Consider the following 18,309-nt stretch of genomic DNA (forward strand, 5'->3'; position numbering starts at 1 on the left):
TTGGGAGCTAGTGCCTTGCTGAGATAAGCAACTGGATGGCCTGCTTGGGATAGGACAGCCCCAATTCCCTTGTCAGAGGCATCACATTCCACAGTGAATTCTTTGCTAAAATCTAGTATTGCTAGTACTGGGGTGGACGTCATAGCTACCTTGAGATCCTCAAAGGCCTTTGCAGACTATTCAGTCCACTTGAAGTTATCTTTCTTGAGCATATCAGTCAATGGTTTAGCTATTACACCAAAATGTCTGACATACTTCCTGTAATAACCTGTCAGTCCTAGGAAACCTCTCAGTCCTTTCAAAGTGTTAGGTCTTTGCCAATTTTTAATGTATTCAATTTTGGCAGGATATATAGCTACTCCCTTTGCACTAATAATGTGACCCAAATATTCCACTTGAGGTACCCCAAAAGAACATTTACTTTCTTTAACCTTCAAAGAGTGTTGTTGCAACCTGTCAAAAACCATTTTCAAATGGTGGAGGTGGTCTTCTAAGGAGGAGTTGTAAATAAGTATGTCATCAAAAAATACCAACACAAACTTTCTCAAGTAATCCCTGAGAACATCATTCATAACTGACTGAAAGGTGGATGGGGCATTTGTTAATCCAAAAGGCATAACCAAGAACTCATAGTGACCTGAATGAGTTCTAAATGCAGTTTTCTCAATGTCTCTTTCCTGCATTCGAATTTGATGGTATCCAGACCTCAAATCTAATTTAGTAAAGATAGTGGAACCATGTACCTCATCAATAAGCTCATCAACTACAGGAACAGGGTATTTATCTTTGATGGTAGCTGAGTTTAAAGACCTGTAGTCAACACACATCCTCCAAGTTTCATCTTTCTTTTTAACCAAAATGACTGGTGATGAGAAAGGGGATACACTTGGTCTAATGACTTCATTATCAAGCATCTCTTGTACAATTTTTTCAATCTCAGCCTTCTAAAAGTAAGGATATCTGTAAGGCCTAACATTGATAGCAGTTGTGTTAGGGAACAATTCAATTCTATGATCTTGTTCTCTTGCAGGTGGCAATGTGGTAGGTGGTTGAAAGACCTCAACATATTGTTGTAATAATTGCAGGATCTCAGGGTGTGTTACTTCTTTTACACCTTGCATCATTATTGGACTGAGTTGCACAAGGAGTGCTTCTTTTTCTTTCTTCAGTAGTCTAGACATAGACTTGTAGCTAACAACAGAAGCTTGAGACTTAGTCTCACCCTGAAGCACATACTTGATGAGGTTAGAATAAAATTGCATCTTCATTGTTTCAAAATTCCAAGTAATATCTCCCAATGTTCTAAGCCAGGCTGCCCCAAGAATCACTTCACAACCTGAAACTGGTAAGACATAAAAATTAGCTGAAAATGAATATTGTTGCACTTGCATTTCAATGCTCACCTGCCCTTTTGTCTTCATTACAGCCCCACTGGCTAGTCTAACCCTCAACGGTTTAATATCCATAACTTGAGTTTTAAGTTTTCTTAGTAATGAAGGATGGATGAAGTTGTGGGAGGCTCCAGTGTCTATTAAAACATGAACTGTTCTTTTGTTAAACAACCCATTCACTTGCATTGTATCTGAATATCTTGTTCCCCCATAACCTGCAATTGAATCTCAGGATCTAGAATGTCTCCATTCTTCTGATCATGTTCCTCAGTGGCTTCAGTGGTTCCAGGAGCTGCCATGTCTAATTCCTCTTGTATGATCTCAATCACCATGAGTTGACCCTTTCTACAATTGTGACCAGGTCTAAACTGTTCATCACAGAAAAAACATTGGTTCTTTGCTTTCCTTTCTTGATACTCAGCTTGTGATAACTTCCTGTTCCCCACAATATGATCAGTATTATTGACAGGCTGTCCCAATGGTGGAGGTTTAGGGTGTGGCACAGCTGCAGGCTTAGCTTGATAACTAGGCCCCGTAAAGGTGGATGGTTTGAAATGTAAACATGTGCCAGCTTAAGGCAATGCTTTTCTCCTTGGATTAAGCCTCATCTGTCCCTTGTGGAGGAGTTCTCTTTCTTCATAGATTCTGGCTAACTCACAAGCCTTATACAGGGTCCTTGGCCTTTGAGCTTTCATATCAGCTCGTATGTCACTCTTTAAACCGCCCAAGAAACAAGAAAGTAGGAATTGTGGGGAGAAACCTGGTGCCCTCCTTGAGAGTTTGGTGAATTGTTCTTTATACTGTTCAACAGTCCCAGTTTGTGACATTCTCGCCAAAGCAGCTTGGTAATCAATTACATTGTGACTACTGAATTCTCTCATCAATAGATCTGCCAAGCCATTCCAAGTAGGTGGGAATTCATGTTTGAACATGAACCACCTGTCAGAGGCCTTATCACATAGGTGAATCGTTGCAATTGCAAGCTTCTTGTCCTCAAGTATCTGATAGAAGGCAAAAAATTGTTCAGCCTTGTTGAGCCACTCCACCGGATCTCCACCACTGAAGGTATTAAACTCTAGCCGCATTTGTTTCATGGTTGGTAGAGTAGGATCATTCGAAGTATGAAAAACAGATGAAACTGGAACATGCTGAAATTGCTGCAATGGCATAGTCTGTTGTGGTAACATATAGGGTTAAGGTGTTGAATATATGGAATAGGCAGGAAGTGACATGTCTATGGAATTGTGGTGATGACTTAAGAAATTGGGCACAGCAAATGGTAGGGTTGGTTGTGGTGGTGGTGAAGCAAAGGATAAAGTGGTATGTGAGTAAGGGCCTGAGTAACTCATCACAAAGGGGTCAGTGGTACTCATGTGAGTGGTAGGGGCATACCCAAAATTTGGTATAAAACCGTGGTGTGGTGATGGAAACGAACCAACAACATAATTGTTCATATTAGGGTGCTGATAAAAATGGTCATGCATAGATCCAGATAAATGCTCCGAGTGTTTAATACTTGCATAACTACCAACAGAGTGATTCAACGGAATTGTCCCTTGAGGTAATGGGGCAGTATACTTAATAGCATCCACATTAGAAACATTCATCATCTCAGATTAAATTTCATTGCTAAATCCTAATAACACTTCTTTAGGTCCCATGGTTAAGGGTTGAGTAGAATTAGGTTTAGAGTTACTACCCCCAACAACACTGTGAGTTGAAGACACAGTGGCCATCGTTGATGTAGCAGATCCCACTGTTGCGATAGTCATCCCAGGTACTCCAGCTGAAATCGACCCAAAACTGAGTGGAGAAGAGATCTCGTGTTGTTTTTGGGTAGCCTGTTGATGTTCCTTCATTTGGTGCAGCTCCGCGAGTAATTCAGCATGAATAGCAGCAAGAGAATTCTGTAGATCACTAAACTTAGCTGTGGTCTCATCTTTGTGGATTTGGAGGTCAAATTCCACATGAGACAGCTCGCCGGAGGAGTAAGGAGGTAAGCTGAACCCGCCAGCCCCTTTGAGCTTCACCATCCCCTCAGATCAAGGGCTTCGATACCAGTTGTTAGGGTAATAGCCCCAACTTCTGTAAATTCACAAGAGAAGAATAAAAAGAAAGGAAATGTACAGCTGAAAATGAAAGTTCTATTATCTTCGATGCCTTTTTCTCTACAGAATACCAGCTTATATAGCTGGACGTGGACATGTGAAACACGTGTCAACAGAACACAGGTGGTAGGTACACCACAAGATTCGACTACGAAGCTTGTACAAACGACATCACGTAAAAATGAAACACTGCGTTTCGACAATAATACAAATTATAATTAAACTAAAACATGGTAATTCTCGCTCACCTTTCTTGCTCGATATGGGATTGCTCGTTGACCATCGTAACAAGCCGCGCTATTCACTGTAATGGCGATCACTGTAGATTAATAATTCTTTCAAAATACAAATTCCTATCCTTCCTTCCTCGAAGAAATTACACACAGCCATGACACCGCTCTTCTCTCTCTCTCTCTCTCTCTCTCTCTCTCTCTCTCTCTCCTTCTGGATCATTGGCCATAGCTCGCACTCTTCACACACAGACGCCCTAGCTCCCACCTTCAAACAAATCAACCCGAATTGAAATCTGGTGGTAACGTTTTCTGGGGTGAATTGCCTAATCGCATTGCTTTGGCTCTGTTATTGCGCTCTTTCTATGTTTTGTGGTCTAATTTTGTGTAATTCAGCTCGGTTTAACTGAAAATTTTGCTTTTTGTTTGGTTTGATTGTTTTTGTCGAAAAGAAGAGTTTTTGGATTGTATTAAGTAGCTGTTTGGAGTTTTTATCGATTCTTTATGGATTAACAGTTGCTGTTCTTTGAGATGGTTGATAGTTTGGGTGTTCTCTCTCTCGACTTCTTTCTATCTTGTTACCTACCTATCTCTGCACATATACTTTTTCTTAGAAATATGATTATTAATATACAAGCCTGTTCTTATATTGACAGCAAAGTTAATACAGCCTAAGATGGGATTCATGTGCAATTTCATTAATGAGTGGGAGCTTTAGATTAGAAGTGGATTCTGAAACATTAGAGGGTGTCATAGGCTTGAAAGGGTGACAATCATCGAACCAATTGCAATGGCATATGACTGCAGAAGTTTGGAATACCAGACATGACGACGTGAAATGGATAGTTCTTGGCTTTGTTACTTCCAACCTCGTTGGCAAATTAAGAAGGAGAGAGTTTAATGGCTTTTGACGGTTTCTCTTGAGACCTACTTAAGCAGAATTGAACAATTCTATGTACGAAATTTTCTATTGGTCTTCTTTTGAAATTCAGTTTTCTGCTACTTGATTACTGATTGCAGTCATGTTTCATAGGACTCTAACATTTTGCCTTGATAGTCTTATGTTATGAAAAGTTTGTGACCAGGTTTTAGGCATGAGGCTTGGACAACATTAATGCAGCCATTTGATCTCGTTGATTTCTCATTGTAAGAGCAATCAGTTAACAATAAGATAAGTTATTGTGATTCCATTTGATTTTGGAAAAAGCATTGGAATCTCCAGGTATAATTGCAGCATTGTGGGTAGGGAAATAGTAATATGAATATCATTCTCTTCTTATCAAGAAACATGTGTTGTTAATCAAGGCTTGAGGGCAGCCGCACCAGCCCTTTATTCAAAAAAAGAAACATGTGTTGATGAATGTAATTGGCTGATTTTTGGGTCAATTCAGATTACTGTGATTACATGCATTATACTTGTTTAAACTTTTTTTTGTCATGGCCGGATACATTTGGGGTCTCATGAAACCATGATCAAATTGCATAATTAAGAATTGAATGATTCTATTGTTCTATTTTGTTATTGGCTTAGACCACTTGTTTTCAGGAAATCAGTTTAACTGGTATAAACTACTAGACCAACCTTCAGTACAAATAGAGCAAATATACAGTATCTCTTTTAATACAGCTTGTAGAATTGTCAAACTTGCATGACCATTGTTTTTGGTGCTAGAATATAGCACATGTAATGATTGGGATCCTAAATTTTCACGTTAAACATAAGGGTACTTTAATGTGAACATATGGATTACACTTGTATTGTTTCTTTTTTAATATTTCAACTCTCTGTGTCAAGGATAATAGCAAATTAGGTTTTCAATGGATCTGTTACTCTAAAAGCATGTTACTTTGTTCATGCCATAAGAATGTTTATGTGGGAAGTACCGACTACTAGTAGGAGATCTATGGTTCCCTTTCAGTAGCTTTTTATATTAGAAATAGTTGGATCATACTTTGTTGAACAAGGCAATCTCAATTACAGATGCACTAACCGAAAGAGTGTGCACAGCTTGAGGGATATGATCATATGATGGATATATAGTAGAGGAAGAGTGGTTGTCTAATAAAATGAGATGATTCATATTCTTTGTACAGATTCATACTGAAATGGATGTATTGAAAATACTAATCTTGAATCATATATCAGTCATTATGCATTGCCTTTTTTCTAAGACTAGAAATTGTCAGCAACTGCTTATACCTTCTGGTCTGATATGGACATTAAAGCTAAAAGAGGACATGGATATTATCTTGTTCATTCTGGGTATGGACATATTAATGCAAGTTCTGTAACTTGTCTTATTTGAAGTTGATAATATCAATATACTTGTGAAATAAGAAGAAAACTTGGAGCTTCTGAAACTGGAGTGATTACTGTATAATGTAAAATTTCTGAATATATGGTGTGATCTCTATCAAAAAAAAAAAAAAAAAGAGCAATGCATCTACATTATATTACCAAATAATTAAGGCATAAATTATTTCATGTCCAAATTGATCATTCTACAAACATAAAGTACAAACCAATTTTGAGTTTACCAAACAATTTACCACTGACAGCACTTATAAAAAGTCAGTTTACCAAACACTCAGCTGCTTTGCTTTTCAGCCACGTATTCTCATAAATAAGCAAAATCCAGCTTTTCTTAAAAGTACAACCATACCAAACACATCCTTAGAACTCTCTTCTTTGTTTGGAGTCCTTTTGGGAGTTCCACTTTGTATCAGTTGGTTCTTGTTTTATGTATTTTGTTTTTTTTAGAGCACTCTTGGCTGATTTCCCCTCTACCTTGTTTTCTTTGTATGACATGAGGTTCAGGTTTTATGTGCCCCCCTGCATATTTTATTTCTAATAAATGGAACCGGATGCGGGACTGAGCCTCCCAGCTTAGTTGGGTTCCAAACCCCTTAAATTTATTTATTTAAAAAAAAAAAAAAAACAATAGTTGCACTTACCCACTAGGTTGTCGAAGAAGAAAGAGATCTCCTCCTCAACTCCAGTACAAGCTTCACCTTCTTTTTCAAAAAAAAAAAAAAGTTTGGAGAGTTCATGAAACCCTAACCCTAATCTTGCTCGTGTTGTCAAAGAGTTTGTCATCCAACTTGATGACCTTTCCAGTAATGGCAGTGATGTTTTTGATGGTGTCCTTAATTGTTCTCAAAGAGTGGGGGTACATCAGTGATACGTACATACCCACAAGTACAAAGCATTCAGTACTACAAATTGAGGCGACATAACCCTATCATACTCCTGCATCACGATCGACGCTTGGTTGAAGTGTCAAGGTCCACCACGTAAAACCTTGTTTCGATCCCGTTTGAGATCGAATGCAATCACAAACCAGTTCTCAGCCCTCTCTTGTATCTTGAAATCCCTCTCAAGGACCCATAGTAGACAAAAGAAACGCTGGAGGTCCTGCAATGGGTTTCTTCTGTCTAGTATGGGTCCTTGAGAGGGATTTCAAGATACAAGAGAGGGCTGAGAACTGGTTTGTGATTGCATTCGATCCCGTTTGAGATCGAATACAATCACAAACCAGTTCTCTGCCCTCTCTTGTATCTTGAAATCCCTCTCAAGGACCCATACTAACAGAAGAAACGCTGGAGGTCCTGCAATGGAGCCGGTTTTGCAACAAGTGGCTGGACTAGCAGATAAGACTGCGCGCCGTGGCATGCTGCACTGTTGGCTGATCTGGAGAGGTCAACGACCTCGTTGATTGCTAGGGCAAGGGAGGCCGCAAAGGAGGCAGTGACATCGTCCATGGTTGGGGCAGCGTTGTGATGAGCTTGGCGGGCAGTAGCCTTGGTGGGAGGTTTAGTGTTTCTTGCATCCATAGCGACGCTTAGGATTTTTTTTTTTTTTAAAGAAAGATCCACGCCCTTCAATTGCTATTCATTACTATTGGCCTTTTGTTGCATATTCAAAGAGTAATTAATTTTACCTAATTGTTGCTGCATATACAAAGAATTAATTTGGTTTATAGGGAAAAAAAGAAGATTTATTATTGCAAGTTCATTGCTATTTCTGGTTCAATGTCGATGTCTTCTTATTTTGCAAACTCGATTATGATGAAGACTTTATCTAATTTATCTATATTTGGCGATCTAAATATATTATTACTATTTAAAATTCAAAATCAACTTTTAAGGATCATCTCTGTAAAATGTAAACAGAAATCGTTTACTAATTTAATTACATCAAACAAAAGAACAGTTTTGATGAAAGTTAACAGTCTCATGATTAATCATCTTTTCTTTTTATGCCGACTGAATGAGTAAATAATTTATATTTAAATTGATTTTTAGAAAACTCATTTGGACATGTGGCTAAGATATCCCCTTGATCTACCTTACTGGACAGTTGTCCATGTGTCTTGAGGCGGCGATACTGTTTGGAACTGTTGCGGGGCATATGGTGGCATAACTCCGATCATGTTCGATATCGGGTCTGTAAGGCTACGTGGGTCAAGGTTTTTTACTGAGCTTTACTCTTAAATTGAAAGTTTGCCTTTCGGTAAACTAATATTTATAGCAACTTGCTATAAACAGCAACACGATCTCATGTCATAACCCGCTCACATGAACTCTAATTTTAGCTTTCTTCATTCCTACGAACTTTGTTTACATACTCTACAACTTTTGGTGAAGGAAATTTTCTTATAAACTGAATCGAAGTTATTTCTAGGGCTCACTAAATGTGCTAAACAAAAAGGAATTTTTTTTTCTTGGTTATTTAGAAAATGAGTAGTAAACAAGTAAATATTGATACGAAACGTAGCAATATATATGTATATGTATATATATAGATACAAAAAGGAAAAGTGAATTTTTTTTTTGGTTACTTTCAATCATAAGCCAATCAACATATAGACTATTCAGTTTTAATGTCTCTATGAGTATTTTTTTTTGGCAAAATTTTCGACAAAAAATCATTAAGGTATTTAACTAGATCAGATCAATGAATAAACCAAATATATTCAACTAAAACCATTCACGTTCATAATGATAAATTATGATTATGAATGACTTAATGATTTTGAATTTAATTAAAATTTTGCATACGTAATCTACTCATGTGAAAAATATATTAAACTTGAGATCTTATCTATTAGGGTGCGGCTATTGCCACCCTATCATTTACTTTGTTCACCCTACTTGCTCATTACACCCTACATTTTAATTGCAATTATTAAATTTACATATCTAACCCATTTCTCTTTCTAGAAATATCTTTATATGACATATCCAATTAAAAAAGAATTTTTTTAACGAAAATCTCTCATTTAATTTATACCAATAACAAAACTAAAATATATTAAAGTTTTCTATTAAAATCATAATTTGATTTACTTCCATTTTTTTTCTTTCAATTTCAATGTTTGTCTATTTCAATCTATATAAAAAGATTAGTAAGTTAACAACTATGAGCAATGAAGAAAATGATTTTTTTTTTTGTGTTTTAATTTTTTACTTTCAGTGTTCATAAAGAATATTGTAAAGATTTTGATGAAGTTAACACTAATGATTTTGTGAATTGAATAACGAATTAACCATGAGGAGAGAACAAAAAGGCAAAAAAAAAAGTAATAAATTCAAATTTGGGTGGAGAAGAAAAAGATTAATGTTATCCAATGAGAAATTAAGTAGTCTTTGTATTTAATTAACTGATTATGTATTTTTTTTTTTTTAATAAAGGGCTGGTGCGGCTGCCCTCAAGCCTTGATTAATGAAACTGTCGAATACAAGTGGGGGACATGGAGCCTAAACCCCTGATTACAATAAACATCTAGAGAAAATCCCGAAACAGTATCAGGAATCTCTACACAGTACCTGTATTCTAACAAGCACCAACTAACAAAGAGTGCTCTATTGGTTACTCTATTGCTTTAACATAGCGGTGACATAACTCGATATTTAACCCGATTACAACGTAGCATATATAATTACCAATTGCACAGCTTTCCTACTATGTTGTCGCCGGAGGATAAGCCTGACGACACTTAGTTTCATCCTGCCACTAGGAGGTTGCAACCATTTGACCAAACAAAGAATTCGCCACCTACCTAGAGCAGATAAGGCACACAAGGTGCATAGACCGACACAAAATCCTTCACGTCCTACCGAAACAAGGCAGAGACTTACTATCAAAACAATAACAGAACAACTAGAAACTAAATAACTAGAAATTAAAGACCACCAACAAGGCCCAAAAGCAAAGGCTCGGCCCAACCACCACTCCCACCAAGGACCAAGCGCTACAGCCCACCGAACCTGCTGCCAACGCGCGCTGTCGTCACCATGCTATCTCCTTGCACCACCACAAAGCCGCGCCACATCCTTACGTCACCGCACCGCTGTGCCGCATCGAAGACCACCCCAAAACCAGGCTGATCCCGGAGACGGCAACCCAAAGCGAGTCAAACTCTCTCCGGGCTCGTCTCTACTAAGATATAGAAGTCCCAGCCGCTGCCCAAATCCCAGTTGCTGCAGTGATGCCATAACTCACCGCCGGCAAGCCCCACCCCAGCGCTGCTTCACATCTACCCTTGTCCCCGATCCCAAAAGAATAGATATAGATCAATCTACCCCCTCCAAAATCGAGTCTCCATTCTCCAACCCCGGACCAAACGCTGCCGTAGACCTACGCTACTAGCCCAAACCATCATCCTCTCCCGGACCGGAACGCAGCGGCAGGAGCGCCGGCGGCGTTCGATCGGAAGAGATCATGTAAAGCACGACTTTGTTCCTTCTTTCTCCGCATGTGAGGGACGTTCTCCTTTCTTTTTTACCGGAATATGGTTCGCATGTATTTAGTTTTCTTTACAAATTTAGATTTTAGAAAATTAGTGTACTTATTAGTCATTTTGCATTTGAGTGATATAGTATTTCAATAATTCAAATGTTTGTAGGATAAATTAAGAAAATAGTAGGGTGGCAATAGCCGCACCCTATCTATTATTGTTAGAGGTGGCAAATGGGCCGCTAAGCACGGGCCAGGCACGCTTAAAAGAGGCCCGGCACGGCCCAAGCTCGTTAGTGGCTTGGCACGACCCGATCAAGTTAGAATAACGGGCCGGGTTAGGCCTAGGAATATTGGCCCATTGGCCCGGCCCGAGCCTATAATTGGGCGGCACAGCCTGAGCACGACATATTGTGGGTCCGCCCGTTACAAACACAAAATTTCATTTTTTTTTAAATAAATGTTTAAAAACCACAATGATGAGCTTTGAATATTAGACCTCTTTATTTAAAATCTCATGACAATTCCATAAATGCTATTTCTTTATATTGTCAAAATAGTGAAATAAAACATTATATCCTTATTTTGACATAAAGTATTTTTTCTAATCTCATAATAATACAACGGGTTTTTGTCCATTTACACCATTTTCAGAGATTTTTTTCCCACTTACCCCATTAAGTTTTTTTAATTCTCTCTTACCCAAAACACTCTAAGGAGGTCTTCCCTAATACCCCATTACTATTTATTTTTTTTAAAAAAAATTTAATACTATTTTACCCTCACCCCTTTGTTACTTAGAGAGAGAGAGAAAAAAAAATGGAAGAGAGAGAAACCATGAGAAACTTCGCCGGAGCCTCGTTACCAGCCGCCGGATTCTGGTCAACTTTCGCCGGATTCCAGTCAACGGTCGCCGGATTCCTGTCACCAGCTGCCACCCACCGGAATTTGCTGAAAATCTCACCGGAAAGTTTTTTTTGCCTCCAATAGACATCTATAGGGGCAATAAGGGTCTATTGCCCCCCAATAGACGTCTATTGCCCCCCAATAGATGACTATCAGCCATGTATTGTCCCCCAATAGACGTCTATTGCCCCCTAATAGATGTCTATTATCTCCCAATAGAACTTTTAGTTGCCAGAATATGAACTAATCTCCCTAAATTTAGACAAATAAAACTTTATTTTCAAACAAAAACGAAGAGATTATATCAATTTAAAAACGTCTATTGCCCCCCAATAGGAGCCTATTGTCCCCCAATATACTTTTAACACACTTCTATTGCCCCAATATAACTTTTTTTTTCCTTCCATTCTGGGCCTTCTGCAGTACTGCCCCAATTTTACCAAAAAAAAAAAAAATTGATTTGGGCACCTAGTCATCTTTCTCCTCTGCCACAAGAATTGAATGGGTTGAGAGATTCACGGCGTCCTCTTCGTCTAGGTTGGCGACCCCTACTCCGACCACAACTGTTGGGAGAGGCAGTTGTACGCGCCGAGGACCTGATGTAGCAGACCATGTTCCGGCTAGAGGACGAGTTCAGGACCTTGGTTGAGCGCAGCGGCGACAAGAAGCACCAGATCCCTACGACGCAGCAGATCACGGACTACTACATAGTCATCAGACGCGCTGCTTTTCGGGACCATCAACAATCTTCACGAGATCGCGTAGCGGTGGTGGCGATCTGCATTTGAGGGTCTCGTCGCCGTCGTTGTAGGAAACTTTGCAGGTAGTGGAGCGACGCAGAGAGAGACAGGAATCCGGCGTTGAGAGAGAGAGAGAGAGAGAGAGAGAGAGAGAGAGAGAGAGAGAGAGAGGGGGGGGGTTGTTGGCAGTGTGGAGAGAGAGGAGAGAGGACAGTGGCATCATGTAGTTTTTTAATTAGGTGAAGGGCAAAGATGTCATTTCTCTTAAAATTGGGTTAGTGGGAATAAAAATTTGTTGTTGGGGTAAATAGGATAATTTTAGCTTATTTTGGGGCGTTTGGTCAAGGACCCTAATACAACTATAGAATGATGGAAAGAATAATATGATACTAAATCTTTATTATATTAATAAAGATTAGTCTCACAATAATATACTACAAGCAATATATTTTGAGTTATCTTTTTTCTTTCTTTCTTTCTTGTAGTGGAATATAAAAAATATTAGAAAACTAATCTTAAAAAGCTAATATTAAGAAAAATATTGTAGAACTTAATTTATTTTAATTTTCTAAATAGTTAAATAAAATTAATTTTTATTTATTCAAATTAAGATTTTAAAATAGTGCTTTATAGTGGGTAGGCATGAGCACGGCCCGGCACGATATGGGCTCAGGCCATGGGCCGGATCGGGCTTAATGTTTAAGTAAATGGGTTGGCCCACGAGCCCGGCACGATAATAAATGGGCCGGCCCAAGCACGGCACGAAGTACGACTAAGCCCGCTTAAAATGGGCTAGGCCGGGACGTTTGCCACCTCTAATTATTGTAGAAAAAGAGCATTGAACGAAGTTCAAAAAACTTGTGCAAAATACGAAAAACTATGTGGCTGAGATAAGAGGCTCCATTTTGCTGGTCGAATTAGCAAAACACATGTTGAACAGGAAAAATGTTATACCAACCATGAGAGGAATTATTAGGTGGTCCTGAAGTACCACGTGACACTGTCATGTGGTGGTCCAAGCCAATAATATCACTCGAATGTGGTGGGGACCATGCAGGGGGTGAAAAAAAAATTAATTTAAGAGACCAATCAGAAATCACTACGAGTCACATGGCCCAATAACATCACCCCGGACCACCACGTGTACTATGATCCTAAACCATGTAATAATTTCCCCAACCATGAAGCTCAGTCACTAGCTTTGGTCATTCTTCAACAGGAACCCTCCAAATTCTAGTAGAAAGAGTCCATAAATGTCCAAGGCCTTTCTCCCCGAAATGATCACTAATAAGCCCTACAATTAATAGAACTAAAAATCTCCACGGGTAAGAACTACTAACCGTCTGCATGGGAATATAATTAAGTTCAAACCAGGCAGGGCCTAGAGTACTGATGCAAAGGATTGAAAAGAGTTTTAGTCTCAACTTTGGCTATAAATAATGTGCATGCATGGGTGACAAATTAGTATACTAAATTAATTAATGTAATTAATTAACTTAACTTAATTTACATGATCATATACATATATACGAGCTACTGTACGTAACTGTGCCACATACATATGACTGATCTCTATGCATCTGTTCTTTTCTTCTCTCTCAGTTAACTAAGCACGTTCGAAGCCAGGTAAGTAAGGAATAGTAGCCTGCTTCAACCATGTGTCTGGTAGTAGCATGCTATCGACGGTAAATTTCGCAGCTGTATTCCTATCCATCTCGCCAGTGAAGCCGCCCTTTGCCCATTTCACCCTGTTGGCTAAGTTGGCACCAGGTCCCTTGTTCTTGAACTCACCAAAGAAGGCGTGTTCGGTGTTGAAGTCCTTACCGTCCCATGCGACAACCCCTTCAGGTCTGATAAAGTCAGCCATGGTGCACTCCATGAACGCAGCCCTAGCGTAGGTCTTCCATGGCCTCCCCAGGTATGTTCTCACTTCCAACCTCGTGGGGAAGAGTGCCTCCTCCGGCACGATCCTGCAGTTGTGGATCACGGTAGCCCCGACTTCGTGTGCGGTTTGTTGCCCTGGAGCGGTGATGAAGGCTTGGTTCTGGTGCGGGAGGGACGACTTCCTCACGATGATTAAAGAGTTTTGGATGACCACTCGAGCATCCCCGAAGATATAATCCACGTGTCCTGAAATGACGCAGTTCCTATAGAACTGACGTCCAATATTCATGTACAAGGTGTCTTGGTATCCACTAATTCTACTGTTGAAGATGCTAATCATGTCGCCGGAAGTGCGAAGAGCCACGGCGGGTCTTGCTTCCGGACCGGCGGTGTTGGTGAATCCCATTGACCTCCCAATAAATCCGTTAGCGTACACTTGGAAGGTGCCGCTCGTAGATATTTTATCTCCTGTGTTCGCCTCTCCCTTGTCACCAGTGATGATAGTGGCTCTGGGGCCATCACCATACATGTATATGTTGGGCATCTTTTTGTTTATGATGACAGTCTCCTTGTACACTCCCTTCTTCACATAGATAACGAAGCGTCCTTGGTTGCCCTTAGGGTACGCCATGAGTGCCTCGTTAATGGTCTTGTATTGCCCGCTGCCATCTTGAGCTACAACAACATTGGGCGCAATCCTGCCATTGTCTTGCTTAGCCATAAGCTTGCGGTCTGCGCTGGGCATCCAGCTTGGGTACCCATCTTTCGGGATATCTGCCTCTAGAGTTCCACCCATAAGCCGCCTGCTGTTGCTGGCTTTTTCAATGATTGCCTTCTCATTTAGCTTGACGCCAAACCATCCGAGGATGTTTGAAATCTGTCCCATAATGGCCAGAGCGTTGTCGGTGATTGCGGTAATGTCATCTATGGGTCCTTTCATTGCCTCCGAAACCTTAGGGTCGTCATCTCCCATTACATCCCTGCATGTTCCGGCGTAACTGTTCACACTACCGATCCAGATTTTCAGCTCCAAGGCGCGGTCTGTCATGGTGTGCAACTCAGCATCACCGACGAACGAGACCAAGGCCTGTAGCTCCTCACGAGCTTCTTTCATTAGGTCCTTGCATTCCTCAATGGACTTCTTGACTCTGGTGCCATTTTTGGCGTCAACCAAGAGAGACTCTGTCATGTTGAAGGATTTCTGAGCCTCTGCAGAGATGGAAAGCAATGCAGCCTTCATGTAGTCCTTGAAACCAGCGCTGCTGTTTTGAGCCACCGGGCTAAGAGATTGCTGACACTCCGCCCGGTGGTCTGTATAATCACACATTTGGTTCACCAGCTTCATCTGCGCCGAAAGGCTCTCATGTCCTGGCTTCTTCGCATTGTTGTGAATAACTATGGCCACCACTCCAATAGCCACCCCAACCACAAGTATAAAGGATATCCCCGATATAAGTACTTTCTTGGCTACCATTATTCTTCTTCTTCCTTTTTTTTTTTGTTTTGGTTGGGGGTGTTTTGCTACAAACGACGGTCTGCCACTTTTTCCCTCCTATCGCTTTCTTCCCTGCTTGATTGTAAGGGACCGGAGTGGCTAGGGATTTATTCCTAGCTAGAGAGAGTAATATAGAACTACCCTTAGTTACTTTATTTTTCCTGAAATTTTTTTTTATCTACCTCTACTACGAGGAAGAAAAGAGCATGAGGTCGGATTATATAGTGCTTTACCATTTCCCCAAATTAGAATATTTAGGATGTTAAGTTTGCATGGTTAACCGATCTTTGAGTTTAGATTCATATGGTTGCTGACTTAGGAAACTGAAAGACCACAACATCCCTACGAGAAACTTGGAGCCTCATCCATTAGTTACTATTTTTGGCATCTAGCTCGATCATAACTCTAGTATATGCAGTCTCCAGTTTAGTTCAGTTTTTTCTGTGTTGGCATTGGGACTTTCATAGTCGGATCACAAGCTAGCCCACGGGTTTTGCAGTAACAAAATTAACAAAATATAAATGGGAAAAGTACGTAGGAGACTAGGCCACCATTAGATTTACATCTAAGAGTGGTTAAGAGCATAATTTTATTAGTCAGTTACTAACAAGATGAACATTATTGTCGCAAAAAATACTTCAACTAGCCCAATGAACTGTTTTCTAAAACTAAACTTAGAAACAATAAAGTTGTTATGTAATCAAGAAACAAAAATTGGTTTCCTCAAAAGAGAAAATTAGTGCACATTTATAAAATATACTTCTGTTTTATCATTTATTAATTTGTAGAAAATTCTTTTACAATATATAAAAAGGGGAGACTGATTACCATAAGGGTGGTTTTAGTTGGACCCCCAAATTTGATATTTGGACCTCCAACTTTTTTCAATTATTAACAGACTTTGTCAAGTTAAATGAAAAGACAAACAAGGACAAAGTGAGAAAAATGGAAAAAAAAAAAATTACTCTTCTTACCTCCCCAAATATAACATTCAATTAAATTATTTTTTTCTTTTTCTGGAATTTCCTTATATTGCCATATAGTTTTATAATTTACCTAAAACAATTAAGTAAAAATAATAATTTCTATATATGACCCATCATTTAATACAAAAGTAAATTTAAAACAATCTGATTTGAAATTTTCTTAAACTAAATTAATTGAATATTATGATATAGTTATTACTCAATCTTCCAACCTAAAACTCTTGAAATCTTTCGTTTAGTAAATTCAAAAGGATTCTAGCAACATATCAAGCTCGAGAACCAACCCTCTGATTAATTTGGTGGAGGAGAGACATATATACTCATAAGAGAGCAATATCATGTGATTTTGATTCATTAATTTCTCGTGATTGAAGATAGAGATAAAAAGTAGAGTAACATATTATTGTATCTCATGTTCAAGGGTGCTTTGGTAAAAATAAGGAGGTCTACTTAGCTTTTCAAGTATTCTAAAAAGTAAATTAGAGGTGTATTAAGTGTAGGATGCAAATTTGGAGGTCCAACTAGAACCACCCTTACTATAACTCCAAAACTATATTAGATATTTCGATTCACTGATTCCAATTATCGATCAGTATGGGTTTGTAAGTTTGGTTCACTGATTCACAAAGGTCTAACTCTATACCTTGATTATGGAATTGACATAGAGATATATGATCAGTATGGGTTTGTATGTATTCTTTTAGGATGGGTTTCACTAATTGATCAGAATGATTACCGACCAAGCACATATATAAATTCATAATTGGTGGCTAATTAGATGGGACCTTTGTACGGTGAGGTTAATTGACGGAATATCAAGTTCATTTGAGAGAGGAGATTGTTATTGGTGTTTGGCCCCAAAACCAGTATGGATGCTGTTCAGCTCCAAAACCAGTCGGCGTGCAAACTGTCTCTTTTGAGCGTGTGCGCAGGCGTGCCAGCACCGTGGGGTGCAGTCGTCGAAGGAGTCCCTTGACCTGACTTCTTCTTCAAGCGTTGTGGACGAGGAGAGCACCAACCTCACCACAAGGTTCTTCTCTAGCCTTCCGAGAAAGGACTTTGGTTGTGATCTCTTCGCGTCACCGAATCGATACTCTTCGTTGTAGGCTAAGCAGAGCAATCACTGGGAAGTTTGGAGAAAGCACGGGTTTTGCTAAAGCGTAACTTTAGCTTCGCTGGGTTGCGAGGGCGTTACCCTTGCTTCGCTGGTTGTATCGGTGGCAGTAATACTGGCAGTCGGCTCGCGGGGAGACTAGGACTGGAAGTACGGTCGCCGAGTTGATCTGGTGATGCTGACAGTCGGCTCTTAGAAAGACTAGGACTGGCGCGCGGTCACCAGGTTTCAACAAGGTTGAAGGTTTGCTCCGGGGAGGCTTTGTAATCGCTAGGATTGATTGATTTGAGAGAGAGATCCCTTCTTTCGTCCTTGAAACCTAGTATTTATAACTAGGGTTTCAACTGTTCCTTGCTATAGAAGGATTATTGATTGAAGTTTTCTATTCAATCTCTGCTACTTGACTCCAAAAAGGTTTCGTTTTCCTTATGGATTACGGAATGGGCGAAGCTGTAACCCAAACCCAAGCAGGCTTATTTTTGGGCCGCAGGTATCGGCCCGCTGTGCTAAATCCACTAAAGGATCTTGCCAAAATTACTTTTGGGCTCAAACATTGTCCCCCAGGCCCCGAAAGCAGGCCCGCGAAGATGTAGCCGATTGAAGGGGGCTAAAACGACACATCGATTGCTTGAAATGATATCATTAATGAGGATTGCGTCCTTTCGCTTGCGAAAACGCCTTTCTGTCGTATCGTTTCCCCCACAAAATTTCTTATT

General features: G+C 39.7%; 1 protein-coding gene across 1 annotated transcript; it reads right to left on the reverse strand.

The window, feature by feature from the left end:
• Positions 1–13,579: 13,579 nt before the first annotated feature.
• Positions 13,580–15,678, reverse strand: LOC112191366 (pectinesterase). Its single transcript, XM_024330688.2, has one exon. The coding sequence runs from the start codon at positions 15,470–15,472 to the stop codon at positions 13,721–13,723; it is 1,752 nt and encodes a 583-aa protein (XP_024186456.1). The 5' UTR covers positions 15,473–15,678; the 3' UTR covers positions 13,580–13,720.
• Between the last annotated feature and the right edge of the window lie 2,631 nt (positions 15,679–18,309).

Source organism: Rosa chinensis, chromosome 3, assembly GCF_002994745.2.
Source record: "Rosa chinensis cultivar Old Blush chromosome 3, RchiOBHm-V2, whole genome shotgun sequence".
Taxonomy (NCBI): Eukaryota; Viridiplantae; Streptophyta; class Magnoliopsida; order Rosales; family Rosaceae; genus Rosa; species Rosa chinensis.